Consider the following 14,669-nt stretch of genomic DNA (forward strand, 5'->3'; position numbering starts at 1 on the left):
ATCTGGAAGACCACGGTTGTACCCTGGAAAACTGTTTGGGTGGTTAATGTGTGTGTGAGCGTTTAATACAGTGGTCTCACAGACCCCCTGGGAAAGCACATAAGTCTACGTGAATAGGAAGAATTCACAGGCTCTCCATAGAAGCGAGGTTGTGATTGAGCCGACTGGGTTCCTTATTAATCAGTCAGATAGATTAAACGGCCTGGCATCACCTACACTGAGGAACACAGACGGAGAGAAAAACACTTACTGTTGGTTGTTGTTTCAGGAAAAGCAGCCCTTTGTCCATTCCAGCCTTTGTTGTCCATCTGTAGCCAATGTTAAGATAATAGAGGAGCGGGAAGAAATGGAAAGAGAGAGAGAGAGGGCCAGTTTAGCAAACCCTTTTTCATGCATGTCAGACAAGTCGCTTTCCCTTGTTTCCATTAGAAAGGAAGAATCCCTACCAAATTGAGACATCACGGCATAAGTGTCACTAACTTGCAAAGACTAAGTAGATGGGAGATTTAAAGATTAAGGTTGTGCGCAATGAAAGAAGAAGCAACGTGATGATACAAACGTATACATCCTTTTTCACTGGTACCTCCGCCATGCTGTTCATTACGAATGTGGCAACGAACGGGATAATTGATTAAATGAAGCAGTGTTTTACAATCGCCCATCACTGGATATTGTTGAATAAAGTCGTTATTTTGTCTTTTGTGGCATAAAAAAGTATTCTCGTCGCTTCATAACATTAAGGTTGAACCACTGTAGTCACATGAACTGTTTTATATATGTGTTTAGTACCTTTCTGGGCATTTGAAAGTGTTAATTGTCTTGCTGTCAATGCAGGCCTCACTGAGCCATCGGATTTTATCAAAAAATATCTTAATTTGTGTTCTGAAGATGAACGAAGGTCTTACAGGTGTGGAACGACATGAGGGTGAGTAATTAATGACAGGATTTTCATTTTTGGGTAAACTAACCCTAAAAACCCCAAACAGGAAAGTCCGAAACATTTTTGGATGGTTAATTTCAAATATTCAGTTCAAAAACAACAAATTAATTGCTGTCATTACCGTCATCACAATAAAATTCGCCTTTTAGTAGTGAAATAAATAATTAAATATAAACATTTAATTAAATGATTGATTTTATTATATATGTATTCTACTTTTTAAAAGTATTTTTTGTTTTATTATTTGAATTTAGTGTAAAATGTGTTTCAATTTATGAACACTAATTGAGATACTTAATTAGTAAAACGTTTTTGTGATAAATACTGCATTGATTTTGAAAGAATGTGAAATGCAACCCAATAGTAGCATGATTTAAAAGAAATTATTCTTTTAAAATAGCTTTTAAGGCATTAGCTTTAATGGCTTAGTAGCTTGTAGTGTAGCCAACTACTGACTAATTTAAATTACAAGTTGTAACTTAAAGGGTTAGTTCACCCAAAAATGACAATTCTATCATTAATTACTCACCCTCATGTTGTTCCAAACCAATAAGACTTATTTTATCTTCAGAACACAAATTAGAATATTTTTGATAAAATCTGATGGCTCAGTGAGGCCTCCATTGCCAGCAAGATTATTAACGCTTTCAGATGCCCAGAAAGGTACTAAAAACATATTTAAAACAGTTCATGTGACTACAGTGGTTCAACCTTAATATTATGAAGCGACGAGAATACTTTTCGTGTGCCAAAAAAAACAAAATTACGACTTTTCAACAATATCTAGTGATGGCCGATTTCAAAACACTGCTTCTGAAGATTTACAAATCTTTTGTTTCGAATCAGTGGTTCTGATCGCGTATCAAACTGCCAAAGTCACGTGAACCATTGAAATTTCGAAACACTTATGACGTAACGAAGCCTCGTTTACTGAAATCACGTGATTTTGGTGCTCTGAACCGCTGATTCGAAACAAAAGATTCGTAAAGCTTTGAAGCTTCATGAAGCAGTGTTTTGAAATCGCCCATCACTAGATATTGTTGAAAAGTCGTTTTGTTTTTTGGCGCACAAAAAGTATTCTCGTCGCTTTATAATATTAAGGTTGAACCACTGTACTCACATGAACTGCATCTGAAAGTGTAAATTATCTTGCTGGTAATAGAGGCCTCACTGAGCCATCGGATTTCATCAAAAATATCTTAATTTGTGTTCTGAAGATGAACGAAGGTCTTACGGGTGTAGAACAATATGAGGGTGAGTAATTTTTTGATGTAATAATTTTTGGGTGAACTAACCCTTTAATAGTTACTAGATGTTGTAGCTTAAAAGTTTCAAAGTAACTTCACCAGCACTGACCTTTTCTGGAGTGTTCTGTAATGGTGTAGAAGCCTTGTAGCCCAGTTGAAGAAGCATGGCCTCAGCTGCATTACGCTTGGCCACTTTCTTATTGGGTCCAGTTCCTGTGGTCACCTCAGTACCTACTTTCACCTGCCAACAAACCAACAGTGGTAGATGTTTAGTGATGTCTGTCTGTCACTATTATAAAATTGTAACTAACCCATTAACATTTAGTAGTACTGATGACTAAATGGAAGCTGGATTACATTAAACAATGTTTTTGCCCATCCTACAGATACTAAGGTCAGGATCATTAATTAAAAAAGCAACAATACATCAAATATTGTCTGAAAGTTTAAAAAATGGCTATACTGCCTATATTAATAATGAAAAAATAGACAAGCAAACTATAAGCAGATCAGAATCTGGCGGAAAACACAACCAACAACCAATCGGTATAGTACTATATTCTCTAAAAAAAAACATTTTGTTGTCAGTCTGTCTCTAAACCCAGACAACCATCTTTTCATATTTATAAGTAGCAAAGCAGGAGGTGGGGAGAGATGGTGTGGGCCTGAAAACCTGAAAACAGACACGTATTGATGCCCACAGACCAGAGAGGGAACAATGTGGAAATTTTAGAAGCGACTGAGAAACACAAAAGAAACACACACAAGCAGAGTCTAATGCGACAGTGAAAGGAGCATGGAGAATCAGTTAGAGGCTGCGTTACCACACGCTCAGAGATGCACGGAGTGCTTTAAAGAGAGGGATTATCGGACGGGAGACAGGGAAGAGAAACTTCTCCAACTTGGATGCTCCTTGATACTTGTTTACGTGTGTGGTAGTGCTGGATGAGCCTCTGACAGATCATTCAGAATGGCACTCAACATGATTTTGCTTCATTAACTGTAGTTTTCATTGTACTATTTCTGCTTATGAAATACTGCAGCTTCTCTGCCTGCGGGAAAGTAAGTTTTTTTTCTGTACTCAACTTCACTCTATTCCACTCTGATCTATCTAATTTATTATGCACTACTTTAATCCACTATATGCCAATTTACTTAGCTCTACAATATCCTTTCTGCTCTACTTCAGTCCATCCTATCTAGTCTAGTACAGAGTTGAATGGAGCAGAGTTGTGTACTCTATGCCATAGTATTCTATTTAACTCTGAGTCTATTTTACCCTACCCTATCTGCTCTACCCTAACTATTATACCCTTCAACTCTACACTATTCTATACACTCCACTCTGTTAAGGGCAGTCGTGGCCTAATGGTTAGAGAGTCAGACTTGTAACCCAAAGGTTGCAGGTTCGATTCTCAATACCGGCAGGTAATGTAGTTGGGGGAGTGAATGAACAGCACTCTCTTCCACTCTTAATATCCACGACTGAGGTGCCCTTCAGCAAGGCACCTAACCCCCATGGCTGCCCACTGCTCCAGTGTATGTCCACGGTGTGCGTTCACTACTCACTGCTCCTAATGTGTGCATTAACTTGGATGATTAAATGCAGAGGACAAATTCACATCATGTCACTTTTGTCACTTCATATTACCTACTCTACTCCAATCCATCCTATCCTACCTAGTCAATATTTCCATTCAACCACGTACAAATTTACGCCATACAATTCTAATCTGCTCCCATCTACCCTATCTACTCTATCCCATCTTTTATCATTCTCCATATTCATTATCCATGCAACTTTGCAATACTTTTTAAAAATCTACCTATCCTATCTACTCTAATCCAATCCATCCTATCTAGTCTACACAACTCCATTTAACAACTCTACACTACTCAACTCCATACAACTATACAATACTCTATACAAATCTACTCTATCCTATCTACTCTAATCCAATCCATCCTATCTATTCTACACAACTCCATTTAACAACTCTACCCTACTCTAAACAACTCTACACTACTCTACTCCAAACAAATCTTCTTTATCCTATCTACCCTAATGCAATCCATCCTATCTAGTTTACACAACTCCATTTTGACAACTCTATCCTACTCTATACAACTGTACTCCATACACCTTTACAATACTATATACAAATCTACTCTATCCAATCTACTCTACTCCAATCCATCCTATCTACACAACTCCATTCAACAACTCTACCCTACTCCATCCATACAACTGTACTCCATACACCTTTACAATACTATATACAAATCTACTCTATCCTATCTACTCTAATTCAATCCATCCTATCTAGTCTACACAACTCCATTTAACAACTCCACCCTACTCTATACAACTCTACTCCATACAACTCATACACTACTCTATACAAATGTACTCTATCCAATCTACTTTACTCCAATCCATCCTACCTACACAACTCAATTCAACAACTCTACCCTACTCCATACAACTCCATACAGCTGTTGTTGAATGTAATCGAATGGCTTCGGAAGACTTGGAATATAGTGCATGAAAACTTTTATGGTGCTTTATAATGTGTTTTTTGTCTTTTGTGGAGCACAGTTTTAGATTTTAATCTGTCCTATCTGACCGATACCCAATCCGGCAAATGTCGCAGTATCAATGCCGATACCGAATTTCGGATTGGTGCATCCCTACTTTACACAAATCTACTCTATCATATCTACTCTACCATTTCAGCTCCACACTACTATATACTATTCTGTCCTATCTACTCTACACTACTCGATACTACGTACACTACCCTTTTTCAACTCTTTAATACTCTACACTACTATATATTACCCTCTTGTATCTATACTACTCCATGCAACTGTATACAAATCTGCCCTTTTAACACTAATCTATATTACTCTACTCGACTCCAATGTATACTAATATACTTAACTCTAATCTACTGCACTTCACTTCTCTTCCACTCCACTCTATACTCTATTCTGCTCTAATCTACTGTGCTCCATATACTATACTACAAAATGCTCAAAGAACAAGTGCAGATATCAAAAAAAGCTGTACAAGTTCTGATTGGTCATTTTAAGCCCAGGGTTAAGATTCTTTCATGATTTAAGATCCAAAACTAGAAAAGCAAATCCAAGTTGGAGCCATTTCAAAAAATATGTGGAAATCTGAGGTGATTTTGAGCCAATTCTGCAAGTATTTGTGCATCTTTTTTTCACAGGGACTAGGCACTGCCGTTATGGCTACAGGGGGCTTCATTTTTACTGTATGAGGTAAAGTCCATTTTTTCACTGGGCAGCAAGCAATACAGTTATTGTTGTTTTAATGACCTGTAATAAACCAACGGACATCAGCCCGTGATGTGATGTGTGCTAAGAGCATATTTGTGATGCAGTGAATAATCAGGAAAAGAAAACAAGCCAGCAGTCAATGATCGTCCATTTCTGGGATTAACATATACCTTCATGCAAGAGGTCAAGAGCATAAATACACATATTTGTTGAGCTGGGTAGAAGCTTTGCACAAAGTTGTGTGTTTAAGCTTTGAAATGTGCTTGGACCTACAGTCCATGGGCAAGTTACTGTCATCATCTAAATGATCTAAATTAAGACTAATTATCCATTAACAACTGCAATGAGTTGACATTTCCAAGAGTGAATAAGCAACTGTGTGTGTAAAAAGAGTCTCTGCCTGACTTTGACAGAGCTGAAGGTCAGTGGTAATCAGAGCCAGAGGAGGTGACAGTCTTTCTGATTAAGACAGATTGCACAGTGGGAGGTTATCAGTGTTTGTGCAGGACTCATCTGTCCTTCACTCCCCCCCTCTGCCTCATAGTTTTTCTTTTACTTTATACCTCCTGATTCCCTCTTTCATTAAATTTACCTGCATGATGAATTCTCTACGGCGGGGCATTCCTCTCTCTGAAAGCAGCATATATTCGGGCTCTTTCTCCTTTTTGGCCTGTTGAATCTGAGCCAGTCTGCTAATAGGGTTCATGCCCTGTCCGTATTCTGGTCCTGTCTGAGAGAGAAATTGAGAATGAAAAAGAAAATGAGAAAGAGGATGAGAGATACAGATAAAGCAGCAGAGGGACAGATGGACGGCTGGTTAATGTTCACGTCAGTAACCCTGTCAGGAGAATGACAAAAGAGTGAATGAGCGTGTGTGAATGAGTTACTGACTGAGTGAGTAAGTGAGTGAATGAGTGAGGCAATAAACATCTGTATGATATAAAAGTCTTTCTAGCATTTTAAAAGAGAACAGCCTGAGTTCATTAAAAGAATAGATCACCCAAAATGAGATCCCTCATGTTGTTCCTGGTTTTCTTGCAACAAAAAAGTGAATTTCTGAACTTCCATTTCCGTTCAATAAAAATACATTTGGATTAGGGCTGTCAAACTCCGAAATGACAAAGATTTTCAATGAATATGAGATTTATTTCAATCTGTTTGTCACAAAAACCTATTGTATGGCTTCAGAAGATTTGTAATGATTTATTGTCATGTGGACCACTTTTATGACATTTTGGTAGCACTTTATTTTACAGTCCTGTTCCACATGTACATACTATGTACTTATTATAGCAATTACAATAACTGGGTTATAACTACTAACCCTGAACCTACCCCTAAACCCAACCTTAACCCATTTAGCTACCTTATATTACCGGTACTTTCTTGGGTAAGTACACGTACTGTAAAATAAAGTGTAACCGACGTTTTTATGATTCTTTTTGAGTTGACAGACTCAATGCTCATTCATTTTCATTACATGGAAAAGAGCAACCATTGTTTATCATTTTTGAGTAAATTATTTCTTCAGGTTCTGTGTGTTAGTTGATCATCATGCTTTACTTAAACCATTAAAGGATCAAATTCTACACTTTTTTTTTTTTTTAAATATACACTTCCAAAGTTTGGGGTCAGTAAGATTTTTTTAAAACAAATTATTACTTTTATTCAGCAAGGATACATTAAATTGATCAAAAATGACATTTATAATGTTACAAAAGATTCCTATTTCAAATAAATGCTGTTGAACTGTTGAACTTTATATTAATTAAAAAGATTTCAGAAAAAAAACAACTGTTTTCAACATTGATAATAATAAGAAATGTCTCTTGAGCACCAAATCAGCATATTAAAATGATTTTTGGAGGATCATGTGACACTGAGACTGGAATAATGATGCTGAAAAATCTATCTTTGTCATCACAGGAATAAATGACAAAGTATATTCAAATACTATTATAAATAATATTTTAAATTGTAATGATATTTCACAATATTACTGTTTTTTTTTACTATTTTTTTTTTGAAAAATTCAACATTGGTAACAGAATTTGTGCTTTATTCATTGATAGGGTTGTTGGTACAGTTGGTGATGGAATTTATACAAGTGCGAAGCCTTTAATTTGGCAATTCCTTTTGATGCCGCTATTGGTGCAGAAATTACACACCTCACCTTTAACACTCTCCAAAATACATCCCATAATACATTCATACAATTCTAGTGAATTAAATCATCAATGTAATATTCCAGTTACATCCACCACTCTGGAATTAGTTCTGCTCCTAAATCTACCCACCTTTAATATGGTCTTAGGCCGCTTCTTGTAATGCACTTTGGGTTTCTCCACCACAGGAAGGACTGGCAGTTTCTTCAGTTCTTGTAAGATGGAGAGGGCCGCTCTCTTTTTGGAGAGTTTCTTACTATTCCCCTCACCCTCGGCTGAGAACTCCCCCACCGTCACACGTGTGAGGAAACTCTTCATGTGTGGGGGTCCGCTTTCCTTCAGCACCTGAGGGGCATGTAATGAACACGTTACACAAGAGAACACATATGCATGCAGAAGTGGGAACAGCAGTTATTCCAGTCATGCTCCCTTTCTCTCTGCCCCTTAGGCCATGTCTGCTGCACACTCTCTTCCTTCTGCCCTTTCTCTTCCTCTTTCTCAGCAAATGGGAATACTGCTAATTAGGACTCAGTACATTTGAGCTGTCCGCTTTAACACCCAGATCAATAACTTATATGGGGAGAGAGACCACTGGAACTGAAGAGGACTGCACCTGGTTCTTAAACACACACACCAAGTATGAATATATGAATATGAATATACATGAATATGCATATGGATGAATATAAATCAGAAGCACACACAAATTAATGCAGACTTAAGGATATTTTAAGCTTGTAAACAAGAATCTAGCTGCTTTCCATTTTTGCAAGACAAAAATTTTAAAATATATATTTTATATTTGTATCTTTAATACATAACTTTTGGTATATATATATATATATATATATATAGTTAACTAAAACTATTAAAAATAATTTTCATTAATTGAAATAGAGCTGAACTAATATAAAATATAACTATAACAAAACAAACTATAATTAAAAATGTTGCCTTCAACTAACTAAAATAATTTTTTTTTGAAGGACTACAATTACTAAAGCTGAAATAAAAATAAATTAAAACTTAATAGAAATATTAAAAAACAAAGACTAATAAAAATGACAAAAGCAAATAATAAAATTATTTAAATTTTAAACTAAAATTAAAAACTGAAAACTGACCATTTTAAAATTTACGGCAAATCAAAAAATAATAATATATAGTATATAAATAATACTAAAAAAAAAAAATATATATATATATATATAATTATTTTAGTAATTGTTTTATGGCTGATCAGAGGTCATTTTATTCACAACCAATCAAACTGCATTTCTGTATCACAATTCTGTGCTGACTGTTCATCCTCTATTCCGCTACTACTATCCATTTCTCACGAATGCATGTCGTGAGAAACCAAAATTTAATGTAATGCACATGTAATCGTATTTACTTCCTGTGACATCATCAAGATGGTCAACAGAACAGGTGAGCTGCTCTGAGCACTTTAAGAGCAACACTGGGGGGATTGAGTTTCACACAGACGCACATACACAGCTGAGGGTGGGCCTCTATGTGCTCAGTCAGAACTGAAAGTTATCCGTCTCAGGAGACTCCCTCCTCACATCCTCTCTTCACACACATGACCGTTCTGGCATTCATACAAACATGTGACACTCCAGTGAAACAGGCTCAGCTGAGAGGAGCCAGATCATCATACAAAACTAATGAAGATTATCACGTCCAATTCAAAAACGGTGGCAAACTTCAATAAGCTTCATGGCTTACATAAATGAAACTTGGATGCCCATGCCATTTCAAACCCTGTGCAATGCCTTAAAGGAATAGCTCATCCAAAAATGTGTTCATCCATGAAAATTGTCATTATTAATCACCATCATGTTGTTCCAATTTTGTACACTGTTATTTTTTCCATGCAAAACAAAAGGAGAAATTTTGTGAATGTTCCTGTAGTTCTTGAAAGAGCTTGAAAATGGATGAAAAAAAGTAGTGCTGTCAAATAATTAATCGCATCCAAAATAAAAGTTTGTTTACACATAATATGTGTGTGTGTACTGTGTTTATTTATTATGTATACTGTATATAAATACACACACATGCATGTATATATTTAACAAAAAAAAAAAAAATTGTTTTGAATTTTTGCTGGAAATTCAAAACAAATCAATTAAAATAATCAAAATGTAAGTCAATTAGAGTCAAAATAAATAAATAAATATAATAAATATAAACACACACACACACACACAAAATGTAATATAATATAATATATAACTATATATATACATATATCGTTTTTTTTTTTTTTCCTATATACAGTCAAACCAAAAATTATTCAGACATTTTTGATATATTTTTACTAGTGGGTGCAGGACACTATAGTTCATTTATGTAAGTGAGGATAGCAAAATAAACTGTGACATATTATACCCAAAAATTCTTCATACAGTGGACTACCAGTAAAATTGATAAAAATTTGGAACCAAAAATTATTCAGACACTTTGACCTCAGTGTTGCTATTTTTACACTGTTGCCGCGGGTTGTTTTTCATGTCTGCGGGTTGAAGCCACCCCAAATAACATATTTAGCCCCTGGAATGCGAATTTTAATAGGGGAACCCTGCCAAAAACGCAGATTTTACCCCCCGGAAGGTGGATTTTTACCGTGGGACCCCCCGAAACACAACTGGGATAGTTTTGAATAGCAATTGGGCGGGTTTTGTTGTAAAAACCTGGCAACCCTGTTTGACCTGACCATGTTTTGCTTAAGTGTTATCTGACATAGTTAAAATTATTTTTTTCTGACACAGTTTAACTCTGAGATCTTATCATATTTTATTACCATTTTTTTTAAACTATAGTGAATAAACTGTATTAATGAATGAAATGTTCAAGGTGTCTGAATAAATTTAGGTTTGACTGTATTTCTGTATATACAGTTGCAAGAAAAAGTATGTGAACCACTTGCAGAATCTGTGAAAATGTGCAAAATTTTTGCAAAATAAGAAAGATCATACAAAATGCATGTTATTTTTTATTTAGTACTGTCCTGAGTAAGATATTTTACATAAAAGATGTTTACATATAATCCATAAGACAAAAAAAAAAAAAAAGCTGAATTTATTAAAATGACCCAGTTCAAAAGTTTGTGAACCATTGATTCTTAATACTGTGTGTCATTACCTGGATGATCTACGTTTTTTTGTTGTGTGATAGTTGTTCATGAGTCCCTTGTTTATTCTGAGCAGTTAAACTGAGCTCTGTTCTTCAGAAAAAATCTCCAGGTCATGTGAATTCAATTCAATTCACATTTATTTGTATAGCGCTTTTCATAATACATATCGTTTCAAAGCAGCTTTACAGAGAATGCATGTCAACATTACAATTTGGAGAATGCAGTTAGCTAATAATGTAATAATTTAGGCAATTAATATACAATCACTGTTAGCAATTTAATTGAAGGTAGAAGCAAAGAGCTCCTGGAAAAATGAATTACATATTAACAATAATTAGGATATATAGAAATTTGCGAATGTGCGTGTTGATCCAGATGTTGCATCTTCTGAAGTCCTCGCAGGAGTTGGCGCCGTCTCTTCCAAAGTTTTAGTCATCTGAGGTCTTCTTAAGAGGCTGGATCCAAACTGAAACTGATGTACTCTCTAGTCACCTCGGGACAGGCGTCCCGAGGTCCAAAGAAGTCCAAATTTTTCTTATTTCGCTTGAATATCATTTTTTTCCATTTAGTACTGCCCTTCGGAAGCAACAGAAAATACTTGCATGTTTCCCGGAAGACAAATTAAATACAATTTACCTTGATCTTCAAATTCCAAATGTTATCACTCCCCATCTATTAATGCATATTTTTTTCTGGAGCATCAGTGAATGTTTGAACCTTTTTTAAAAGTTGTGTTTGAGTCCCTCAGTTGTCCTCAGTGTGAAAAGACAGATCTCAAAATCATACAGTCACTGCTGTAAAGGGTTCAAATATGCAAAAAATGCTGGAAAACTGAAGAATCTGCAGGACCTGGAGATTTTTTCTGAAGAACAGAGCTCAGTTTAACTGCTCAGGACAAACAAGGGACTCATGAACAACCATCACAAAACAAAAAAAACAGTCGTAGATCATCCAGGTAACCACGCACAGTATTAAGAATCAATGGTTCACATACTTATGAATGGGGTTATTTTAATAAATTCAGCTATTTTTTTTTGTTTTGTGGATTATATGTAAACATCTTTTATGTAAAATATCTTACTCAGGACAGTACTAAATAAAAAAATAACATGCATTTTGTATTATCTCCCTTATTTTGTTAAAATTATTAACATTTTCACAGATTCTGCAAGTGGTTCACATACGTTTTCTGAACTGTATTCAAAGTACAAATCTACAAAATGCAGAAACTATAAGTTAATAAAGAAAACTAAGTATGGGCTGTGTTTGCAGTACTTTTATGGTGCTTTTTGATCTTGACCGCCCCAGTTCCCATTCACTGTCACCTTTAGTGTTTCACAGAGGAAAGAAAATCATCCAGGTTTCAAACGACATGAGGGTGAGTAAATGTCGAAAGAAACGTAATTTCTAGGAGAACTCTCTCTTTACAGCTCAAGACAGTTATTATGAATGATTGAAAGCGTAGACAAACATCATTAATCTTCATCTGTAAGCTTCTGATCCTCAACAATCTGGGCTTTCATCTGAAGATGGCCAGGAACTGAGGAACACAAGAGAGCACTGTGCATTTCCCGCACACTTGACAGAGCAGCATAACCCAATATTTACTAAACCTTGATGTGGAATGCATTTGATCATCACACTTAGATGTTACATAAGAATTGAGAATTCCTCAGAGTGAGCATCACTCTATAATGAAATGACGAAATTCTGCTATACTTCTCTCTTGGAAATATCATCATGTCGTTTTAAGCTCTCTTGCGAGGATGAGGTGTGGGGAGGAAGGAAAAGGGCTTAAAGCTGCGAGTTCGTCATTGAGGGAACTCCCACATGGTCTATTCCATGGGTTGAAAGTGGTGATTTATCTAGGACAGCACTAAGTTAGATCAAAACTGATTATACAACTAACTCAATTCAGCTGTGAAGTGGACAAGAAATTCCCAGAGAAAAAGGGACCAAGAATCCAATGAGATATGAATTTCTCTGAGATTCTCCTTGATAAGAAATTTCTCAAATAACTTGAAAAGGGAATTTTTAACCCTCTGGGGTCTGAGGCTAATTTGGGGCCCTGGAGAAGTTTTGACATGCCCTGACATTTGTGCTTTTTTTCAGTTGTTTATAAACATATTAATGACAAAAGTCTCATTACACTGTATGTCAGCACAAACCAGGCTACAATAATATGTGAGCAACAAGTATGCATGTTGGTATTTTGGAGAGAATTACGTATGTGTGTGGTTTTTGAAAAAAAAAAAAAAAGTCACTGAAATACAGCCTCAAAAGATAAACTAAATAAATTTTCACAAGACTTTTGGGAACTGTATATTTTAGTCTAGAGTTTTTGCTTCACAATGATGTAAAAATCATTCTGCCTACTCTGACACACACACAAAAAATGTATTGATTTTAAATTTCTAAGACACTTTTTGTTTAGGGAGCCCGTATGCAGAGAGGCGTGAATCTTCATGAATAATGCTGTGATTCACGCCTGAGGAGATTAAGACCATGCCCCTAATGAGCCGCATAATGAGCCATTAGGTCAGGAATGTGACTGAGTCAACTAAGAAAGAATGCAATGACAAAAGGCATATATCATTTTTTGTTTGAAATTTATTTAAAATATAGTTAACTATATAAATGAGAGTCAAAGACACATTTTGAGTACACAGCTATACCTGGAAATAAATCCTGTTCAAAGATATATGTGAACATCACATACCTGGCATTTGGCAAAAAGAAGAAGAAGAAGAAGAAGAAAAAAAAAAAAAAACTTTCCTGCTTCCAGTCAGTGATCACAGTATCATATTCATGCAGTCCAATGTGGGCCAATATCTGGTCACTATGATTCTCAAATCTGTGAGACAAAAGAAAAAACCCTCTGTGAGCTATATATCAGCTATTGTAACGTTAATATAATGTCCACAGAAAACATGATTTTTGTGATCTTATGCATGCACGTATTATTGCACATCATGTGAAGAAAATTTTGTATAGGCCTATATTTTAAATGACAGTACCAGTCAAATGATTGGACACATTACTATTTATAATGTTTTTGAAAGAAGTCTCATGCTCATCAAGCCTACGTTTATTTGATCAAAAATACAAAAAAAAACAAACAAAAAAAACAGCAATACTGTGAAATATTACTACAATTTAAAACAATGATTTTCTATTTTAATATATTTTAAAATATAAGGCATTTCTGTGATGCAAAGGGTCTAAAAATTCATGTTATCTTTATGGCATTTCATATATTTGTTATATTATACAGCCTAAATGTTAATGTGCAGTGAAATACAAAGCTAACACATTTTATTTCATTATTTATTACGTATTTCAGACGATTTCACTCATCTCAGTATAGCAATATAGTTTGGGAATAGCCATGGCAATTTACTAATGTAAGTTATGCGTAGTAAACGAAACCGTGCGTCGATCTGCACCATTAATCCACACTGAGACACACAAAACTTGCAGGATTCAAATTTAAACAGTCTTTTTGCGGTTTAATATTCACAGGCACTATCGCAATTAGAAAGAAAAAACAAAAACAAAAAAAAAAAACTTACCTTTCACAATCATTGGCTTGATAAAGTTGATCCTCGAAATGAAAGTGAAACCAGCTCTTCCACTGAGGTAAATCCTTTCAGAATTATTCTTCACCGCATCTCAAAACGATGAAAAGTACATGAAACTCACTAAGCTTGATGCATTTTTCCGAGCTGATGTGGGCGTTCACTCTCTGTTGCACTGAACGCCTCAGAATTTGGGTTTGAATAGCGCGCGCGGTCCGTGGGCGTGGCCGCATTAGCGGATAATGAGCTGAATCGCGAATGGCTGACATCACTCTCTTTCCAAACAGATTACAT

The 14,669-nt window shown here is 35.5% G+C and overlaps 1 protein-coding gene across 2 annotated transcripts in view; it reads right to left on the reverse strand.

Annotated features, from left to right (window-relative positions):
- Positions 1-14,669, reverse strand: part of stau2 (staufen double-stranded RNA binding protein 2) — a 149,538-nt gene that overhangs the window by 78,406 nt on the left and 56,463 nt on the right. For both annotated transcript variants that reach the window (XM_051882788.1, XM_051882789.1), the window contains exons 8-11: positions 7,791-8,003; positions 6,086-6,223; positions 2,297-2,428; positions 251-308 (exon numbers count right to left, since the gene is read on the reverse strand). In XM_051882788.1, the coding sequence (XP_051738748.1) occupies positions 251-308; positions 2,297-2,428; positions 6,086-6,223; positions 7,791-8,003 (541 nt within the window). The remainder of the gene's footprint in view (positions 1-250; positions 309-2,296; positions 2,429-6,085; positions 6,224-7,790; positions 8,004-14,669) is intronic.

The sequence above is a fragment of the Ctenopharyngodon idella genome, chromosome 23 (assembly GCF_019924925.1).
Source record: "Ctenopharyngodon idella isolate HZGC_01 chromosome 23, HZGC01, whole genome shotgun sequence".
In the NCBI taxonomy this organism is placed as follows: domain Eukaryota; kingdom Metazoa; phylum Chordata; class Actinopteri; order Cypriniformes; family Xenocyprididae; genus Ctenopharyngodon; species Ctenopharyngodon idella.